We start from the raw sequence: 16376 nt of genomic DNA, 5'->3' as shown, positions 1-16376 counted from the left end.
TTTCTTTCCTCTGCAAATTTTTGTAGGAGTTTGAGAAGGATGGGTATTAGCTCTTCTTTAAATGTTTTATAGAATTCACCTGTGCAGCCATCTGGTCCTGGACTTTTGTTTGTTGGAAGATTTTTAATCACAGTTTCAATTTCATTACTTGTGATTGGTCTGTTCATATTTTCTGTTTCTTACTGGTTCAGTCTTGGAAGCTTATACCTTTCCAGGAATTTGTCCATTTCTTCCAGGTTGTCCATTTTATTGGCATACAGTTGCTTGTAGTAGTCTCTTAGGCTGCTTTGTATTTCTGCAGTGTCTGTTGTAACTTCTCCTTTTCATTTCTAATTTTATTGATTTGAGTCCTCTCCCTCTTTTTCTTGATGAGTCTGGCTAATGGTTTATCAATTTTGTTTATCTTCTCAAAGAACCAGCCTTTAGTTTTATTGATCTTTGCTATTGTTTTCTTTGTTTCTATTTCATTTATTTCTGTTCTGAGTTTTATGATTTCTTTCCTTCTGCTAACTTTGGGTTTTGTTTGTTTTTCATTCTCTAGTTCCTTTAGGTGTAAAGTTAGATTGTTTATTTGAGATTTTTCTTGTTTCTTGAGGTAGGCTTGTATAGCTATAAACTTCCCTCTTAGAACTGCTTTTGCCGTATCCCATAGGTTTTGGATCATCGTGCTTTCATTGTCATTTGTCTGTAGGTCTTATTTGATTTCCTTTTGAATTTCTTCAGTGATCTCTTGGTTATTTAGTAACGTATTGTTTAACCTCCATCTGTTTGTGTTATTTACGTTTTTTTCCCTGTGATTGATTTCTAATCTCATAGTGTTGTGGTCAGAAAAGGTGCTTGATATGATTTCAGTTTTCTTAAATTTAATGAGGCTTGATTTGTGACCCAAGATGTGATCTGTCCTGGAGAATGTTCCGTGTGCACTTGAGAAGAAAGTGTTATCTGCTGTTTTTGGATGGCATGTCCTATAAATTTCAGTTAAATCTATCTGGTCTATTGTGTCATTTAATGCTTGTGTTTCCTTATTAATTTTCTGTTTGGTTAATCTGTCCCTTGGTGTAATTGAGGTGTTAAAGTCCCCTATTATTAGTGTGTTACTGTTGATTTCTTCTTTTATAGCTGTTAGAAGTTGCCTTATGTATTGAGGTGCTCCTAAGTTGGTTGCTTATGTATTTATAATTGTTATATATTCTTCTTGGATTGATCCCTTGATCATTATGTAGTGTCCTTCCTTGTCTCTCGTAACATTTATTTGAAAGTCTGTTTTATCTGACATGAGTATTGCTACTCAAGCTTTCCTTTGATTTCCATTTTCATGGAATATCTTTTTCCATCCCCTCACTTTCAGTCTGTATGTGTCCCTAGGTCTGAAGTGGGTCTCTTGTAGACAACATATATATGGGTCTTGTTTTTGTATCCATTCAGCAAGCCTGTGTCTGTTGGTTGGAGCATTTAATCCATTCACGTTTAAGGTAATTATCCATATGTATGTTCCTATGACCATTTTCTTAATTGTTTTGGGTTTGTTTTTGTAGGTCCTTTTTTTCTCTTGTGTTTCCTACTTAGAGAAGTTCCTTTAGCATTTGTTGTAGAGCTGGTTTGGTGGTGCTGAATTCTCTTAGCTCTTGCTTGTCTGTAAAACTTTTGATTTCTCCATCGAATCTGAATGAGATCCTTGCTGGGCAGAGTCATCTTGGTTGTAGGTTCATCCCTTTCATTACTTTAAGTATACCATGCCAGTCCCTTCTGGCTTGTCGAGTTTCTGCTGAGAAATCAGCTGTTAACCTTATGGGTGTTCCCTTTTATGTTATTTTTTGTTCTTCTCTTGCTGCTTTCAGTAATTTTTCTTTGTCTTTAATTTTTGCCAAGTTGATTACTATGTGTCTCGACATGTTTCTCCTTGGGTTTATCCTGTATGGGAGTCTCTGAGTTTCCTGGACTTGGGTGGCTATTTCCTTTCCCATGTTAGGGAAGTTTTCAACTGTAATCTCTTCCAGTATTTTCTCAGGGCCTTTCTCTCTCTCTTCTCCTTCTGGGACCCCTATAATGCGAATGTTGTTGTGTTTAATGTTGTCCCAGAGGTCTCTTGGCCTGTCTTCATTTCTTTTCATTCTTTTTTCTTTATTCTGTTCCACAGCAGTGAATTCCACCATTCTGTCTTCCAGGTCACCTATCCATTCTTCTGCCTCAGTTTTTCTGCTATTGATTCCTTCTAGTGTATTTTTCATTTCAGTTATTGTATTGTTCATCTCTGTTTGTTTGTTTTTTAATTCTTCTAGGTCTTTGTTAAACATTTCTTGCACCTTCTCGATGTTTGCCTCCATTCTTTTTCCGAGGTCCTGGATCATCTTCACTATCATTATTCTGAATTCTTTTTCTAGAAGGTTGCCTATCTGCACTTCATTTAGTTGTTTTTCTGGGGTTTTATCTTGTTCCTTCATCTGGTACATAGCCCTCTCCCTTTTCATCTTGTCTATCCTTCTGTGAATGTGGTTTTTGTTCCACAGGCTGCAGGACTGTAGATCTTCTTGCTTCTGCTGTCTGCCATCTGGTGGATGAGGCTATCTAAGAGGCTTCTTCAAGCTTCCTGAGGGGAGGGACTGGTGGTGGGTAGAGCTAGCTGTTGCTCTCCTGGGCAGAGCTCAGTAAAACTTTAATCCACTTGTCTGCTGATGGGTGGGGCTGGGTCCCCTCCCTGTTGGTTGTTTGACCTGAGGTGACCCAACACTGGAGCCTACTCGGGCTCTTTGGTGGGGCTAATGGCGGACTCTAGGAGGGCTCACACCAAGGCATACTTCCCAGAACTCCTGCTGCCAGTGTCCTTGTCCTCAGGGTGAGACACAGCCACCCCTCGCCTCTGCAGGAGACCCTCCAACACTAGCAGGTAGGTCTGGTTCAGTCTCCTGTGGGGTCATTGCTCCTTCCCCTGGGTCCCGATGCACACACCACTTTGTGTGTGCCCTCCAAGAGTGGAGTCTCTGTTTCCCCCAGTCCGGTCGAAGTCCTGCAATCAAATCCCACTAGCCTTCAAAGTCTGATTCTCTGGGAATTCCTCCTCCCATTGCCTGATCCCCAGTTTGGGAAGCCTGAGGTGTGGCTCAGAACCTTCACTCCAGTGGGTGGACTTCTGTGGTATAAGTGTTCTCCAGTTTGTGAGTCACCCACCCAGCAGTTATGGGATTTGATTTATTGTGATTGTGCCCCTCCTACTGTGGCTTCTCCTGTGTCTTTAGATGTTGGGTATCTTTTTTGGTGAGTTCCAGTGTCTTCTTGTTGATGATTGTTCAGCAGTTAGTTGTGATTCCGGTGCTCTTGCAAGAGGGAATGAGAGCATGTCCTTCTACTGCGCCATCTTGAACCAATCTCCCATCACCTCTCTTTTATAAACAAAGGATACAATACTATATACCGTATTTTATGAGGTGTTTTTTTTTTTAATGCAGTTTGTAATATATCCTGGAGCTCTTTTCTTGTCCATACATAGAGAGTTTCCTCCTTGCTTTTTATAGCTGTATAGTACTCTCTTGGGTAGATGATTTGCACTATATAAATTTGAGTTCGATAACATTTGGGTTTTTTTCTATTACAAACAGGGTTTTAGGGAACAGTTGAAGATACATCTTTTCATACATATGCTTCTGTAGCATAATTCCCTAAAGGAAAATCTTGGGCTATCAAAGGATAAATGCATTTATAATTAAATAAAAATTGCCAGATTTCTCTTCGTGGTAGTTGTATACTATTTTTCACTTTTACCTGTAATATATAAGACTGCATTTCCCCATATACTTACCCACAAAATGGCATTGTATAACTTTTGAATTTATGCCACTATGGTTGTTTAGACTGATGGCTTGATGTAGTCTTAATTTGCATTTTCCTTTTTTTTTGGAAATTTCTTCTTTTTTATTTTAATTTTTAATTGAAGTATAGTTGATTTATAATATTATATTAGTTTCAGGTATACACGTAGTGATTTCAAAATTTTTATAGTTTATACTCCATTTAATGTTATCATAAACTATTGGGTATATTTCCTGTGCTGTACAATATATCCTTGTAGTGTATTTATTTTATACATAGTAGTTTGTACCTCTTAATCCCCTACTCCTAGTTTAGATTTGACATCATGATAACATACAATATTTGTCCCTCTCTGTCTGACTTATTTCACTAAGCATAATACCCTCCAGGTCCATCCATGTTGTTGCAAATAGCAAAAAAATTTTTTATGCCTGAGTAGTATTCCATTTTGTGTGTGTGTGTGTGTGTGTGTGTGTGTGTCTGTCTGTCTGTCTGTCTTAATCTATTGATGGACACTTAGTTGCTTCCATATCTTTGCTATTGTAAATAACTCTGCTATGAATTTTGCTGTGCATGTATCTTTTCGAATTAGTGTTCTCATTTTTCTTCAGCTTTATACCCAGAAGTAGAGTTTCTGGGTCAGATGGTAGTTCTATTTTTAGTTTTCTGAGGAACTTCCGTACTGTTTTCCACAGTGCTTGCACCGATTAACAGTCCCACCAACAGTGTACAAGTGTTCCCTTTTGTCCATATCCTCACCAACATCTGTTATTTGTGGTCTTTTTGAAGATAGCCATTCTGACAGGTGTAAGGTGATATCGTTGTTTTCATTTTGTATTTCTCTGATGATTAGTGATGTTGAACATCATTTCATGTACCTGTTGGCCATCTGTGTGTCTTCTTTGGAAATATGTCTATTCAGATCTTCTGCTCATTTTTAGTTGGGTTGGTTTTCTTTTTTTTTTTTGACATTGAGTTGTATGAGCTGCTTATATATTTTCCATATTAACCGCTTATTGGTCATATCATTTGAAAATATTTTTCTCTCATTCAGTAGGTTGTCTTATTTTGTTGATGGTTTTCTTTGCTGTGGAAAAGTTTTTAAGTTTAACTAGGTCCCATTTGTTTATTTTTGCTTTTGTTTCCTTTGCCTGAGGAGACAGATCGAAAAAAATATTTCTACAATTTATGTCAAAGAGTGTTCTGTCAATGTTTTCTTCTAGGAGTTTTATCGTTGATGGTCTTTAGTTCATTTTGACTTTATTTTTGTTTATGGTGTGAGAAAACGTTCTAATTTCATTCTTTTACATGTAGCTGTCCAGTTTACCAAGCATCATTTATTGAAGAGACTGTCTTTTCCCCATTGTATATTCTTGCCTCCTTCGTAATAGATTAATTGACCATAAGTGTGTGAGTTAATATGTAGGCTCTCTATTCTGTTCCATTGATCTGTGTGTCTGATTTTGTGCCTGAACCATACTGTCTCGATTACTGTAGCTTTGTAGTGTAGTCAGAAGTCTGAGAGCATGATCCCTCCAGCTCTGTTCTTCTTTCTCAAGATTGTTTTGGCATTTGTCTTTTATGCTATGAATTGCAAATAATTTTTTCTCTGTCATATGTCTTTTTATTTTGCTTCTTGTTTTTTTTTTTAAATTGGTATTCAGACTTTTTATATTTTTTGGTAGTGAAAATGATTAATTAAAATAATTTTTTAAATGATTCTAGATTTTAAATTAGAAAGAGCCTTCTTTAACCTAAGGATATGTTTTCTTCTAATAATTTATTTTTAATGTAAGCTTAAATTGATATGGAGTCTATATTAGTGTATAGTATGAAGTATGAAGCCAACTTTATATTTTTCCAGATGGACACCCAGTTGTTCTAACACCATTTATTTAAAAAAGTTCTTTGCCCACTGATTTGAGATGTCACCTTGCTCATATACTAAATTTGTGTAACTATTTGAGAATATTTTTTGAAACCAGATTTTCTAAAATTTCAGGTTCAACTATGTGTCCCTTTCATCATGCTTCTCCAGGTAAAATAACCTTTTAGTTATTCATCAGTAGCTTTTTTATGCTGCATTTGAATGAAAGAATTGAGAAGGAGGTGTGATTATTTCCCGTATAAGGAAATAATTTAAGGAAAACCATGTATAAACCCAGAAAAAATAATTCTCCAGATATTATCGCTAGAAAATCCCCAAGCAACAGGATTTTTTTCTTTTTCTTTTTAAAGATGTTGCCAAGTCATTTCATACCACTCAGGAGGTCTTCTCCTACAAGTGGTCAAAGGGGGAAAGCCCACAATACTTAAGGGGAAAAAATGAAACAAAAAACATATATACCTCTCCAAGCATAAACCTCCCACTGCTAGTCACTGCCCCCTTTATTAGGAAACTATGAAGTTTTTACCATAAAAGAGAAAAGTAATTCACTTAAAAAAATCTTATCAAGCCAAGTAAAGGGGTTATACTGCATTCATATGTATATAGTTAGACTTATTTTCTGGCAGCAATACTTAGAGTAAATCTTGCTTATTTGTGCAAGGAGAGTTTAGGATAGTTTATTGGCAAGTACAAAGATATTGTTTCAGTAACTCTACTGGCATAACAAGATATAAAAATAAGACCAAAGCCAATATCTATAAATTCAATGTGTCCAGGTTAGCATGTTTCACACCAGCACTAGTGGAGATCTAAATCTTGTGTCCTCACTTTCCCATAACGTTAGCAGAAAATGCAGTGCAAAACCTTTTTAAATGCTTTATGGGTTCTTCATTCTCCAAGACCAATGTAACTATTTGTAGCAAATCTCCTTGAGAAGGTTATCATCATTTGTTAATTCTAATTCCTCACTTTACAGACTTTCTTAAACCAACTGTGTTTCTGGATCAGCACCGCACATTCCAAGTATTCTGAAACTGCTCTTTTCAAGGGCAGCTATCACCTTCATGTTGCTGAAGCCACGGGTCAATTCTTAGTTCTCATATTACTTGATCTAAATGCTATGTTTGTCATTGATCATCCTCCTCTTTGAAACATACTTCACTTGGTTTCCAAGACATACTTTCCTGTTTTTTTTCTTACTTTACTGGCTACTTTTTCTCTTCAGGTTCTTTTTCTGATTCCTCCTTATATTCCTAATCTTCTGACCCTAGGGCCCTTCAGAGTCCAATCATTAGGCCTTTTCTCTTTCTTATCCACCCTCACTCCCTTGGCGATTGCCTCTACTCTCACAGCTTCTAATACCACCTAACTCTCCCTGATGATATCCAGATTTATATTTCCATTATGGACCATTCCCCTAACTCTATAGTCATATATCCAGCTGCCTACTAGTTGTCTCTTCAATAAATATCTCAAATTTAGCATGTCTGAAACTAAGCTCTTCTTCTCTCTCTTTCCTCAGTCTGTTCATAGTCTTCTCCATCTCAGTTAACAAAACTTAACTTTCCATTTGCTTAGGTCAAAACCTTGAGACATCTCTCACACTCAGCATTGAAGCCACCAGGAAATCCTTTTGGCCTCAGCTTCAAAATATTTACCTGACCACTTCTCATCTCCATAGCTACTGCCCTCATTGAAGCCATCATCTGGATCATTCAAAGAGCCTCCCCACTGAGCTTTAGGCTTTTGTCCTTGCCCTTCCACAGAGCAGCTATCCCTTTACGATGTAAGAGAGATCACATTCCTCTGTTTAAAAATTCACAGTGCTTCCCATCTCAGAATAAAAACTAATATTGTTACACTGGCTACCATGGCCCTTCATAATCTTTTACCTTCACCCCTCCACTCTGACCTCATTTTCTAATACTGTACTTCTCCAGACTCACTGACCTCCCCACTGCTCCTTGATTCATAAGCTCACTGTATTAGTTTTCTATTGCTGCTGTAACAGATTACCACAAACTTAGTGGTTTAAAGTAACACAAATTTTTTATCTTACAGTTTTATAGTTTACAACTTGGACACAGGTCTCACTGGGCTAAAATCAAGATGTTAAGAGATCTGCGTTCTCTTCCGGAGGCTGTAGAGGCAAATCCATTTCCTTTCCTTCTCCAGCTTCTAGAGGTCACCCACATTCATTGGCTTGTGGTACTTTTTGGCCATCTTCAAAGCAAAAAAGATTGCATCTCTCTGATCCTGCTTCCATAGTCACATATCCCCATGACCTTAGCTGGGAAAGGTGCTTTGATTTTAAGGACCCAGTGTGATTAGATTAGGCCCATGTGGATAACCTCTTCATCTCAAGGTTGGTAACCTTATTAATATCAGCAAAGTCTGTTTTGCCATGTAGAATAACACATTTAAGGTTCCAAGGATTAGGATGTGGATATCTTCGGGGGAGGGGCATTATTTTGCCTAGCATACTCATCTCCTTAAATACTTGCTCGTATATCATCTTTTCAGTGAGGTCTTTCCCCACTATCCTATTTTAAATCCACCACCACTACAGTATTCCCTCTCTTAACTTTTCTGTTTATTTTGTAATAACACTAATCCCCATATAATATACAGTGTGGTATATATTAATAATTTAGTTTGATTTTTTGATCTTCCCTCATCAGAGTATAAGCTGTGTGGTATCATGAAAGTTGGTCTGTTTGTTTTATACTCTACCCACAACATCTAGAGCAGTGCCTATCATACAGTATACTCTCAGTAGATATTTGTTGAATGAATAGGTGAAAGAAAGAGTGGGGATTAAAACACAGGGATCCCACCTTGTTTCTAAGATAGACTTTCCAAATCAAAGGATGAAATATATTTTCATCCAGTATCCTCATGGATTCATCATAGAATTTAAAACTTACTTTTATCCAATGGACTTTACTATGTATTAAGTAATTGCATTTACTGGTTTTTAACATGTGTATAGTGACATAGTGGATCCTCAGCCCTTGAGTGAATAGTGCCTTATTCATAACAGGGAATAGATAACACCTCCCTTGATCTAATTTGATCTATAGTTTATTGATTTCATAACTATCAAGTTGAGGATGATTCCCTCTATTCCTAGTTTTCTGAGAGTTTTTACCATGAATGGGTGTCACATTTTGTCAGATGCTATTTTTGTAGCAGTTGATGTGATTGGGTGATTTTTCTTCTTTAGCCTGTTAATATAGTGGATTATATTGATTGATTTTCAAATATGGAACCAGTCTTGTATCTTTGAAATAAACTCTACTTGTTCATAGAGTGTAATTCTTTTTATATGTTCCTGGATTTTATTTTCTAATATTTTTTTGCTCATATATTCATGAAGGATATTTGTCTGGAGTTTTAATTTTTGTACTATCTTTGTCTTGTTTTAGTATCAGAGTAATAGTGGTTTCATGGAATGAGTTGAGAAGTGTCCCTGCTCTTCTGTTTTGTAGAAGAGATTGTGGAGAAGTTCTAGCCAGGGGAATAAGGCAAGAAAGGGAAACAAAAGACATATAAATTAGAAAGGAAGAAATAAACTGCCCCTATTTGCAGATTACATGATGGTCTATGTAAAAAAAATCAAAGGAATCTACGAAAAACTTCTAGAGCTAATAAGTGAGTTCAGGAAGTTAGCAGGATATAAAATAAACATTCAGTAATCAGTTATGTTTCTATATGCTAACAGTGAAGATGTAGAAACCAAAATTAAATAAAAATACCATTTATATTCACTCAAAAAATTAAATAGGTGTAAATTTAATAAAATATGCAGTACTCGTATGCTGAAAACTACAAAACACTGATGAAAGAAATCAAAGATCTAAAATGAGTGTAAAGCATAGTAAATATGTCAGTTCTCCCCAGATTAACATGCAGATCCTATAAATATCTCAGCAAGATTTTTTATAGACATAGACAAAGTTATTCTAAAATTATATGGAAAAGCAAAGGAACTAGAATAGCTTATACAGTTTTTAAAAAGAAGAATAAACTGGTAGGAATCACTCCACTTGAGTTCAAGAATGATGGTATACTACAGAAACCAAGACTGTGGTGGTACTGGTGAAAGGAGAGGCACAGAGATCAATTGGATAGAATAAAGAACTTAGAAATATACCCAGACAAATATAGCCAGTTGATTTTTTTTTTCTAAATGTGCAAAAGCAATTCAATGGAAGATGAATAATTTTTTCAATAAATGGTGCTGGAGCAGTTGGATATCCACAAACAAAAATGCTTCAACTTAAACCTTACATGTTATATGAAAATTAACTTAAAATGTTTAGCACATTTAAATGTAAAACTATAAACATTTTGAAGATAACATCAGAAAATCTTTAGTACCTAGGGCTTGGTGAAGATGTCTTAAAGAAGACACCAAAAGTATTATTCATAAAACAGTGATAAATTAGACTTTATCAAAATTAGAACTTTTGCTTTATGAAGACCTTATTAAGAAAATTAAAAAGACAAGCTACAGACTAGGAGAAAATATTTGCAAACCATATATCTGACAGAAGACTCATGTAGAATACATAAAGAACTTTCAAAAATCAATATAAAAAGCAAATAATCCAATTAAAAATGGGCAAAGACATGAAGAGAAATTTCACTGATGAGAGTATATTATGGCAAATGAGTGCATGAAAAGGTATTTAATATCACTAACCATTAGGGAAATACAAATTTAGATAATGATGAGATATTACTCCACACCTCTTAGAACAGCTGAAATAAGGAATAGTAACAATACTAAATCAACATTTGGCAAGGATGTGGAGAAAGTGTATCTCTCATATATTGCTGGTGGGAATATAAAATGGTATAGACACTTGACAACAGTTTGGCAGTTTCTTAAAAAATTCTAAACATATACATTTTCCATACAATCCAGCAATCGTATTCCTGGGCATCTATTAAATATTCATTGGAAATTTATGTTTACACAAAAACCTGTACACAATTGTTCATAGAAGCTTTATTTGTAATAGCCCCAAACTAGAAACAACCAAATTGTCCCTTGATAGGTGATGGTTAGACAAACTGTGGTACATCCATACCGTGGAATGTTACTCAGTAATAGTAAGGAATGCACACACACAACTTGGATCTCAAGGACATTACAGTGAATGAAAAAAGTCAGTCTCAAGAGATGCATACTACATAATTCCCTTTATATAACATTCTAGAGATGACAGAGTTATAGAGATGGAAAAACGGATTAGTGGCTTCCAGGGGTTAGGGTTGGTGTTGAGGAGGGAATATGAGTACAATTCTAAAGGAATAGCATGAGGGAGATGTTTGTGGTGGTGGAATATTTCTGTTTCTTGATTGTGGTGGTGGTTATATGAGTCTATACATGTAATAAAACAGAAAAAGCCCAGCAAAAACTTGCTTTCAGATAAGTCTATCTCCGGGATGATGGTGTAAATTGAACCATAGAGTTTGTCCCACCTGGAGAAAAGAAATAGGAGCATACCGTGGAGATATTGCAGGTTTGATTCCAGACTACCACAATAAAGTGAATATTGCAGTAAAAAATTGATATAGAACTATACACGCTCATTGTACTAATGTCCAATTCCTGATTATATTAATTATGTAAGATACGACTGGTGGGGAAACTGAATGAAGATTACATGGGTCCTCCCTATACTACCTTTGCAGTTTCCTATTTATAATTATTTCAAAATGAAAGTGAAAAAAAATTGCATGTTTTACTTCCGTGCATCTTATGGTAATCTAAAGAAAACACAGATGCCAAATGTGCTTTTTGGAGAAGTAGTGCCAGTCATTTTAAAAATTATCTTCTATTGAGGTAAAATCACATAACATTAAAATTAACCGTTTTAAAGCATACAACTCAGTGGCTTTTAGTACATTCACAATGTTGTGCGATCATCACCACTAAGTCCAAAACACTTTATCAACCTGAAAGGAGACCTTGTACTTATTAAGCAGTCACTCCCTACTCCCCCTTAACCTGCAATCCCTGGAAAACCACTAACCTACTTACTGTCTGTACTGTGGATTTACCTATTCTGGATGTTTTATATAAGTGGAATCATACCAAATGTGACCTTTTTTGTCTGGCTTCTTAGCATAATGTTTTCAGGGTTCATCCGTGTTGTTGTATGTGTCAGTACTTCATTCTTTTTGTGGCTGAATAACATTCTATTGTAAGGATGTACCACAGTCTGTTTATCTGTTCTTCTGTTGATGGACAGTTAGGTTGTTTCCACCTTTTGGCTATTGTGAATAGTGCTGCTATAGACATGTGGTGGCAGTTTAATACAAGAAAAAAGTTATTTCCAAAGTTCATGGTTTCCTTGTGGAAGGTGTAGAATCCATGCAGGTTATATATCATGGATTGCGACTAGTAACTCTAAAGCTTTTGTAATTTATTTGGGAAAGATGACTTGTCACTGCGGTTTTCCCATTCATTCATCCCAGGTGAATCAGATATTGGAGTGGTTAGAGATAACAGCACAGGCACTGACTGCTTATTTTGGGAGGAACAAATAAGAACGCTTTATGAGATCAGAGACAAAATGTCATCATAATAGCAATCGTAAATTATTAGATGAAAGTCAACATTGTGCTCATCAAGTGATCGAGACATAAATATTTTATTCCTTAAAGGCTTTATAAAAACATAAATTTAGGAGATAAAGTACTTTAACAGCAACAAAACAGTATGAACCATGGAGGTGCTTAATCTCTTGGGTCCAGTTTATTTAATATGTGGTCATCTTTGTGTCCTTAAATGCTTCAGAAATTAGATATATAACACTTCAAAGGCAATAAGGTCACTGTTTTATAATCCTAGAATTCAAGAACTCTCCAGAAATGTTTTTAGGCATATCCAAGTAAGTTTATTCTTTCTCTGTACAGAACAAATCCAGCTCTTTCACAGCCTTTCTTCTTGGTTAGCTCTTTCAATTTTAAGCCATTGGTTTTCAACCACACTGCACATTAGAACCACCTGATAACATTTTCTAAAATACCATTGTCTATGCTGCCGCCCAGATCAACTGAATCAGAATCTCTAGGGACAAGCCCAAGCATCTTATTTATGTAAAGATCTCAAGTGATCCTAAGGTGCTGCCAGAGTAAGGGAGTAGTGCTTTAAACCAGTGGTTCTCAAACTTCATGAGCATCAAAATTACCTACAAGGCTTGTTAAAAAGAAGCAGGGTCCCACACTCAGGTTTCTGATTCAGTAGTTCTGGGTAGGAGCTGACATTTTGCATTATGAACAAGATCCCAGATGGTGCTGATGCTGCCAGCCCAGGATCCAATTTTGAGGATGATGAATTAATCTTGTCCTTTTCACTCAGTGAAGATGAGGACTGGTCAAAGTCCTCCATATAAATACCCTGAAAATGATTCTTTTCCCTTATTTTAGAGAATTTCCTTTAGCATGGTAAGATAATGGGCCCCATAGTCAGAATGCCTGGTTAAAATGCCACTTGTATATAACTTTGGTCAAGTTCCTTATTTTCTAAAGCCCCAGTTTCTTCATCTGTGAAATGGGTATTATATGCTTGTTTTGAGGGTTAAATTTGATAATATATGTAAAATGATTGACATACAGTAAATATATTTGTTAACTTTTCTTGATAGCTTTCATCTTCAACTATTATAACTTTCCTTTGGTCTAATTGGCTATCAAGTTCTGTGCTTCTTATTGGTGTAACAAATAAGGAAATGTATGTTAAAAATCAGGAGGATAGTTAATTTGGGAATTCAACCGAGGTTCTCAGAGAACTGACTGAGAGTTTATATATATGTAATGATTAAAAGCTTCATCTCTGGAGTCAGAGAACCCTGGGTTTGAGTTCTGTCCAAAACTTTTCTGTTTGTTTTCCTCTGAAAAATGATGGTAATAAAAGTTCCCTACATATTGGGTTATTGTGATTGTAACAGAACAGATAATGCAAGTACAATGATTAGCACAGTCCTGGACATATCTTAGGTATTCAATAAATGTTAACTATTATTAAACTGAGGGTAATTGATTCCTAACTGCTCCTTTAAATATTAACTCTCCTTTTTCCTCTTTTGAACTGGTGTGTTTTTATAGCTCTTTGAGGTATGTTAGGAAGGAATGTAAATTCTCCAAGGGGAATGCAACTATTGAAAAGAAATTTGTTTACTATTTCCTCAACACTCTTCTAAATGCAAGACCGAAAAGCAGTGAAGATTTACTTTTCAAACACTGAATAACTTCACTATTATTTCCATTGCCAGAATTAAGAGAAAAGCTGTTGAAACTCCTGGTCAATCATTAGTTTCAATTTCAGGCCTTCAGTTGGGCATTTCTGTCAGTGGACAGCCTTACAAAATAGGGCTGCTGCCAGTTCTCTGCTGTGACTTCCTGGCTGGGATGTAGGGAAGTCCTTCATACGCTCTCTGGCAGTGTAAGTGGAGAAACCTCTATTTCAAAGGCTTTTTTTTTTTGTATTTTTTATTTGACTACAGAATGGAAATAATCCCCCAAATACTCTGGACATGATGCAAACTGATCTTGAGGGACTGCAATATAGTCTTTTCCATAGATATAGTGACTGGAGGTACTGTTTTATTCATTTTGCAAGAAAGGGTGACTCTGGTGTTGATAGCAGTAAGTCTTGTTTCCCAAAGTGTGGTACAAATTCCACTGGGGATATGAAATATTTGATGCGTGTTGCATGGACAGATGCTTATTTTAATATTTAGTGTTTATTTTAATATACATTAGGAAAAAGCACACATGCTTGTTTTCCCAGATACTCTTGTTTAAGGTAAATCTAAAATACATAGAAAGCTTAAACTTTGAGGTAAGGAAACAGGTAAACAGTAGTATAAGGGGCATGTATGCAGTTTTGATAAATACAGTGAAGGTGAATGTGATACAGATTCAGGAAACATTTTGCAAAACATGCAGGCTGTTTGGTACCTCAGGAGCTAACAGTCCATCTGTATATATCACAAGTAGAAGGAACATTTACCGATAGAGAATGAAATGGCTATGACAATCTTTTCCATTTTTGTATGGTTGTCTTCTATTCTAGCCTTTCTTTCTTTGCCACAATTGTCCCCTTTAAAGATTTTTACTAAAAGTGAGCAGCAGCAGGAAAGCAGACTAAGATGACAACAGCAGCTAGGCCAACTTTTGAACCTGCAAGAGCGGGGAGAGGTAAAGGAGAAGGTGATTTGAGCCAACTCTCAAAGCAATATTCAAGCAGAGACCTACCCTCTCATACAAAGATAAAATATAGACAGACCACTCAGGATGCCCCTGAAGAAGTTCAGAACCGTGACTTCAGGAGAGAGTTGGAAGAGAGAGAGAGAGCTGCTGCAAGAGAAAAAAAACAGAGACCGACCAACCCGAGAACATACAACCTCCTCTTCAGTGTCAAAGAAGCCTCGGTTGGACCAGATTCCCGCTGCCAACCTCAATGCAGGCGACCCTCTAACAGATGAGGAAGATGAAGATTTTGAAGAGGGGGGGCTTCCCTGGTGGCGCAGTGGTTGAGAGTCCGCCTGCCGATGCAGGGGACACGGGTTCATGCCCCAGTCTGGGAAGATCCCACATTCCGCGGAGCGGCTGGGCCCGTGAGCCATGACTGCTGAGCCTGCGCGTCCGGAGCCTGTGCTCCGTGATGGGAGAGGCCACAACAGTGAGAGGCCCGCGTACCACAAAAAAAAAAAAAAAAAGATTTTGAAGAGAAGAGTGATGATGATGATACTGCAGCTCTTCTTGCGGAGCTGGAAAAAATTTAAAAAGAAAGAGCTGAAGAGCAGTCCAGGAAGGAACAAGAACAAAAGGCTGAAGAAGAAAGGATTTGTATGGAAAACATTCTGAGTAGAAACCCTCTCCTTAATCTCACTGGCCCATCCCAGCCTCAGGCCAACTTCAAAGTTAAAAGAAGGTGGGATGATGATGTTGTTTTCAAGAACTGTGCAAAAGGTGTAGATGATCAGAAGAAAGACAAAAGATTTGTAAATGATACGCTGCGATCTGAATTTCACAAAAAGTTCATGGAAAAATATATTAAATAGTACAGTTTTATGTGCTTAATTAAAGGCTGTAAAATGTAAATGATATGACTTTATTTTGTTTTTTTTGTTTTTCTCTTCCCCCCCATCTAAATTGTGTATAGGCTTCCCTAATTTTAAGTTCCAAAGTATCTTTTCCTTTATTGATTCCTAACTTGATAAGGACTGGGAATTGGTTTCACCAGTTGCCATCTCAGTATTTCCAGTCATACGTTTTTCTTTTGAATATGGGAAAAGGAATCTGCTTGTAATAAGTATTTTTAATAATCTGTGTCAAAAAAAAAAGATTTTTACTAATTACAAGAGAAAGATAAAGAGGAAAGAACCAACACACATGTTCAGTGAAAAATAAGGTATACATTTTTTACATTTAATGGGTGCTTCATTCAAGATTACCATTAAAAATGATGTCTTTGCCTATCAATTTATGAAGTAAGAGCCTGGTTAAAGCCATTATATAATATTTTCACATGTTTTATATGCCACTGGAATTTATTTTCTAATTTAATTGCCAAATTCCTAATCTGATTAGATTCTTAGGGGAAGCAAAATTAGTATTGGAGAAAAAAATAGATAAAATAAGGTTTTCTTTACTTTTGTGC

At 36.3% G+C, this 16376-nt stretch overlaps 1 protein-coding gene across 1 annotated transcript; it reads left to right on the top strand.

The window, feature by feature from the left end:
• The first annotated feature begins 14836 nt into the window (after positions 1 to 14836).
• Positions 14837 to 16059, top strand: LOC113633284 (spliceosome-associated protein CWC15 homolog). The gene is given in 3 exon segments (XM_027131363.1): positions 14837 to 15081; positions 15083 to 15211; positions 15430 to 16059. Coding segments are annotated over 3 exon segments (696 nt in total). The 5' UTR covers positions 14837 to 14862; the 3' UTR covers positions 15778 to 16059.
• The last annotated feature ends 317 nt before the right edge of the window (positions 16060 to 16376 follow it).

Source organism: Aethalodelphis obliquidens, unplaced genomic scaffold, assembly GCF_003676395.1.
Source record: "Aethalodelphis obliquidens isolate GAN/ISIS:26980383/991018 unplaced genomic scaffold, ASM367639v1 scaffold39, whole genome shotgun sequence".
Taxonomy (NCBI): domain Eukaryota; kingdom Metazoa; phylum Chordata; class Mammalia; order Artiodactyla; family Delphinidae; genus Aethalodelphis; species Aethalodelphis obliquidens.
Note: the sequence above shows the minus strand (reverse complement) of the source record. Positions and strands in the feature narration are given on the sequence as shown.